Source organism: Sinocyclocheilus rhinocerous, unplaced genomic scaffold, assembly GCF_001515625.1.
Source record: "Sinocyclocheilus rhinocerous isolate Xijiao unplaced genomic scaffold, SAMN03320098_v1.1 scaffold808, whole genome shotgun sequence".
NCBI lineage: Eukaryota > Metazoa > Chordata > Actinopteri > Cypriniformes > Cyprinidae > Sinocyclocheilus > Sinocyclocheilus rhinocerous.
In genome coordinates this window covers 194,546-199,855 of record NW_015650699.1, presented here as the reverse complement: position 1 = coordinate 199,855, position 5,310 = coordinate 194,546, and the positions used below count along the sequence as shown (strand labels likewise).

The window sequence follows — 5,310 nt, the reverse complement described above, 5'->3', positions numbered from 1 at the left end:
CCGAGCCGGCAGGATTGAAGGAAGAATCCCCTAGTTGCGTCGTTTATCTTTAAACACGCTTGACTTGATTTTATTTGATCAAGTATTGTATGTAAAATATATATTTTTATTTTATTCGTGCAGACACAATGACTTTCGATGTGCGGAGGTGAGTCGAAGTTTGAAGCGAGCTGCTCGTGGGCTTGTGTTTTTTCTTTAGTGCATGAATCAAACACGTCCACCGTAGATACAATGGTAGTGTTTCAAAACCTAGTGAGCTAACGTTACCTACCTAGTATGTTGCGTAAATGCGTCTGTCATGCACTAAACTGCTGTCTAAGCAGCTCACTAGGTTTTAAGACGGCTAGTAATTCCACATACTACAGAAGAATGCCCAGCTTGTATTGTGAAAACACTTTTACAGCCATTTCTTTTTTGTGTTAATGTTCTGTAGAAAACAAGTATTAATGCAAATATGAGCAGGATGCTGTCAGCAGTCTTTTGGCAACTGCATGCAGCATTTATCACTTGATTTAGGTGCAGGTGAAAAGTTGTAGATGTGCACCTATCCTAAATTAGTGTTGGAAAGACACCTCAAAAGTTGTGTTCTATGCAAGTATTATGTCAGTTTTGCATAAGACATAACATTTAATATTGACGTTGCATGCATGCTTTTTTTATGCTAAATTCCTGCTCATACTGGTTACACTGCATGGTTATGCAAATACAAAATAGGACCCACAACATGTGCAAGTGACATTCAAATGCATCACATCATGAGTGCTGCTGCTATATGGAAACCAAAGAATTGTCTATGAAAGAACATATTAACATCGAATCTGTAACTGAATAGGTTGGTGGCTTGTATAATTTTAATACAGTTATACATTTGCAGAGACACATTAGGTACTGACTGGTATTATCCACACTGAATCAATGTCTGTAGATCAGAATGCACACAATGCTTACTATGTCTTTTTCTTGTATTTTTAATGTAATTGTTATTATCCATAACAAAAAGTTTGTGTTGTGCTATGTGCATAGCCAATTATGGAGGACAAACGAGACAAACAATGATTGATTAATTTGTCGAAGATTGAGTTCTTTCAAAAGTTTGAGGTGTGTACGTTTTTTGAAAGAAATTCTTATGCGCAGAAACACAGTAAAAACAGTAATTTTGTGAAATAATATTACAATTTAAAATAGCTGTTTTCTATGTGAATATGATTTAAACTGTGATTTATTTCTGTGATCAAAGCTGTATTTCCAGCATCATTACTCCAGTCTTCAGTGTCACATGATCTTCAGAAATCATTCTAATATGCTGATTATTAGAAACATTTCTGATTATTATCTGTGTTGCTATTATCAGCCGCGATGCATTTGTCACATTTTATGTTGTGACTGTCACTTTTAATCAATTTAATGCATCCTTGCAGAATAAAAGTATTCATTTGTTTAAAAAAAATTCTTACTGACCCTAAACATTTGAATGGTAGTGTGCTAAATTTTTCTCTAATTGTTAACGTTGCATATTTTTTCATGTCGAGATACGAGGAAAAATAATAATTAAATCTGAATTGTAATTTATGCCTATAAATTAGTTTAATAGTACTTGTGTCAAAAGCTGTAATGTAATTCAACCTAATGGCACAAAGGTATTGATGTTAATTTTGAGTTATTAATGTGTAATTATGTGTGAAATTCAGTATTTATATGTTCCCCGAACAAAGTAACAAAAGTAATTATAAAAATAGAACATCACTATAAAGATCATGTTTTTCACGAGACTCTAATGTGTCGGATGACTGTAGACCGATTCAAAATGAAATGAATTGTGAATATCGGTGGTAGCAGGCGCCAGCATATTTCCTGTCTTTGTTTGCACTGAAAGTTCTCTGAGGCTGTTCTGGGCAGGGTAACGTTTAAACAATTTCCCCCGCTATTTAGATGTTTATGTCCAGCATTTTTGTCTTTGGTTTGCTTTAACAGTTGCATATGCATATATAGGGCTGCGGGCATTGTGCTATTGCATCATAATACTTAACTGTTGGTAGCTAAGGCGACAACACAACCTTGTTTCCTTGTTTCCAATCAAGCTTCCTTTTAGCTCATCTGTAGACTAATCTGATTCCCCAATGAAAGTGCCAAAGAGGCCTGAAATAAAACCATTAGCTCTTTATATAGCAGACATCACTTCCTTTTTAAAAACACACAGAGAATGGTGCTGTGTGCCTGAGAATAGACTCATAAACCTCCTGCTGTGGAACACACTATTATACCACAGTTCATTCCAGTCAACTGACTTCACAATTATACAACTGGCTTGTACAACTGCAACAGCTAATTCATAAAATCTATAATAATGGATAAACAACAACAAATCTGCGAGGATATGCGAGAACCTTACAGAGTTCAGTGAACGAGCATTGGTGTGTGCATGTAAAACAGACTGAGCACAATAGAACAGAATTGCAATAATTCTAAAATATACATGTTGCAAATTTTTCGTTAGGTTTATAATTCTGCATGTAACTAACAAGTACTTGGATTTTTGTGAGTGCAGTGACAGTAAAGGGACTATTATTATTAGAGGTCGACCGATAGTGGATTTTACCGATACCGATAGCTAGGTTGGACCACACTGGCCGATAACGATTAATCAACCGATAGTTTTTAAAACGGTAAACAAAAACTAAAACAGCGCTTTACTATTTTTAAAAAAGCAGTAGCAGTACTGAACCATATTTTATGTGAATGGCGCTCTGTTGCGCGGCAGGATTTTCTGTCGGCTGCATTTAAATGCACGTTTGAAGTTTCCCGCTCTGTGCAGCGCGCAGTGTCACGTGTCAAAACAAACAACACGTGCTGTTAGTGATTTCCGCCTCTAGAGGCCGCTCTCGTACTGTATAATGGCAGCGGACCCTTCTCAGCCACTCCAGCAACGGACGCAATCCGGAAAACTATCGGCATTGATTTTTGCCGATAACCGATAGTTCCGCCAATCAACTATCGGTGCCGATTAATTGGCAAAACCGATGAATCGGTCGACCTCTAATTATTATATACGAGTATAAATTGAATATAATTTCTATATTCAGATGAATGAATGTGTGTGTTCCTTGTACCAGTTAACATAGTCTGTGCTTTTGTATTTAATCGTATTTCTAATCGCGATTACAATTACGGATGCCACAATTACGTAATCGTTCAAAGCAGCAATTAATCGTTCAAAGTCCACTTATGTTATTCTGCACGCTTAAGATGCTTTTTTTTCTTTCTACCTGTTATCGTAAGGGTTTTTCCCATTATTTTAATTTGTTTTAGTATAACATTATAATACCATTCATATTTTTACTTTTTTATAATTTAAAGAAGAAACCAATCCGGTTGACATTTGAGACTTATTACTATAGAAAAGCACTAAAAGTTTTTCAGTTAGTGTTTTCAGCTTGTTTATTTTCATATAAAAATACGGCATGCAGTTGCATAAACAATGGTATGAACATCATTCAATGTAAATTGTGATAATCATAATTAATAATCGCAATTACAATTTCAAGGGAATAATCGACAATTATGATTTTTGTCATAATTGTGCAGCCCTAATTCTGGTGTTAACTAACTAACATTTGCACAGTATAATTTGATAAAAACATTCCTTTGTCACTGTGGTACAGTCTTGTATCTGGTAATATATGAGCCCTTCAGCTTGTGCTGACGTATAATAAGAAATCTCTGAGAGATCCTCTTCAACAGCCTGGGGGAACGTGTAAACGTTACACCTGTTGTGCAACACATTGAAAATCGTGTCTGTTCTGCCTAATCCACATTTTTGTGTGTGTACTGATGCATGTTTTCCATATTTTCTGCTTCACAAGTAAAGAGATAAACATATAGACATTAGCTTTAGTTTGAGTTTAGACTTTTCTGTGCATTTTCAAAATCCCTGTTTTCAGTTGCGGTGATATCTGCTCTTGAGATCTGACCTGATCTCATAAGAAAGTGTAACTCTTTTACGCGGTGGTGAATTTGTATAAATTCATACAATGATGTTCAAGTGCATGTACCAATATTGCTTGCCCTTCGTGTGGTATTTGGTCCAGAAAGTTCATTAGGCTTAAATGAATGAGTGAATGCGGACAGATTTATATTAAACTACAGTTAATGAAAGTGCTCTTCAGTTTGATAACAAAGTCATACGAGTACAGTCGCTCCATTTTTTTTCTTTTTTTTCCATTAGACACAAAAATCTACTTCGGGGCCACTGTATATTCTTCAGTCTTGTTTACAAAATCGGGTGTTGCACAGTAAATGAAGACATCAGGGATGTCAGTGGTTTAGGAACAGCATGTCCTTCTCCTGAGTTTCACACAATGGGGTTCCCTTCTACATCCTGTGAGCTCTTCTGTCAGAACACGGTGAACTATGTGGTTCCTGTCGTGGGTATAGCAGAGAAACGCCAGCCCCACTCCCCCTCCAGCATTGCGTCAGCTTGGGTCATTTCACTGCAAGATGTTCACAGATGTACGTGTTTTTGAGGGCAGGCGGAGTGAAGGGTTGGACCAGAGTGCTGATGTAGTCATGAAGGTTTCAAAGCCGAAAAAGGGCACAAGACTCCGAGCTGGATAGTTTTGCTTTGGAGCTAACACAGTTTGAGAGCTCCTTAAAAAGTCAAGGATTGGACACATTCCTAAAGGGTGTAATATTACGCATGGACTCGTGGAGAGTTTACTTCTTTCTTGGTGTCGTCTTAAACGAACCAAGGATTGTAGTTTCTTTTCTGTTAATAAATAAACATAACTTTGACAGTTTGTTGTGCAGTAACTGTCTTTGTTATTTAATAGAATTGCATATATTATGTATTGCTTCATTGTTCTCTATACTGTGTTTTATTCAAAGGAGGGCCATTAGTTTTTAAGGCATTCTAAGAGCTTGGTCTACTTTTGACAGCAAATGCAGATGTTTTTCAGTGCAGTACAAGGGAAATGCATATTACCTGAAGAATTAAGTATTGTGCAGTTGCACACAATAGAGTGCAGTTAATTTGCTCAACTGCAAAAAATCCTGTTCTTGACCAGTGTCTGGGTGAATCATAAATCTGTATTTTTGTAGTCATATTTCATATTAGTCATATTTCACTCAAATTAAAAAATGCATTTTTCAAGACTATTAAAATGTTTTGTTATATTTGCTGTTATCAGTATATTCATAAAAATAACAAATGCCAGTCATTACCTCAATACAGAAAATTATGGAATATGAAATATTTTTTGGTTAAGTTGGATAAGTAACATGAAAATAATGTCGTGCCCCCCCCCCCCCCCCAAC

General features: G+C 36.1%; 1 protein-coding gene across 2 annotated transcripts in view; it reads left to right on the top strand.

The window, feature by feature from the left end:
* Window positions 1-5,310, top strand: part of LOC107712308 (endoplasmic reticulum-Golgi intermediate compartment protein 1-like) — a 14,180-nt gene continuing 8,870 nt past the window's right edge. For both annotated transcript variants that reach the window (XM_016517526.1, XM_016517525.1), the window contains exon 1: window positions 1-148. In XM_016517526.1, the coding sequence (XP_016373012.1) occupies window positions 129-148 (20 nt within the window). In that variant the 5' untranslated portion in view covers window positions 1-128. The remainder of the gene's footprint in view (window positions 149-5,310) is intronic.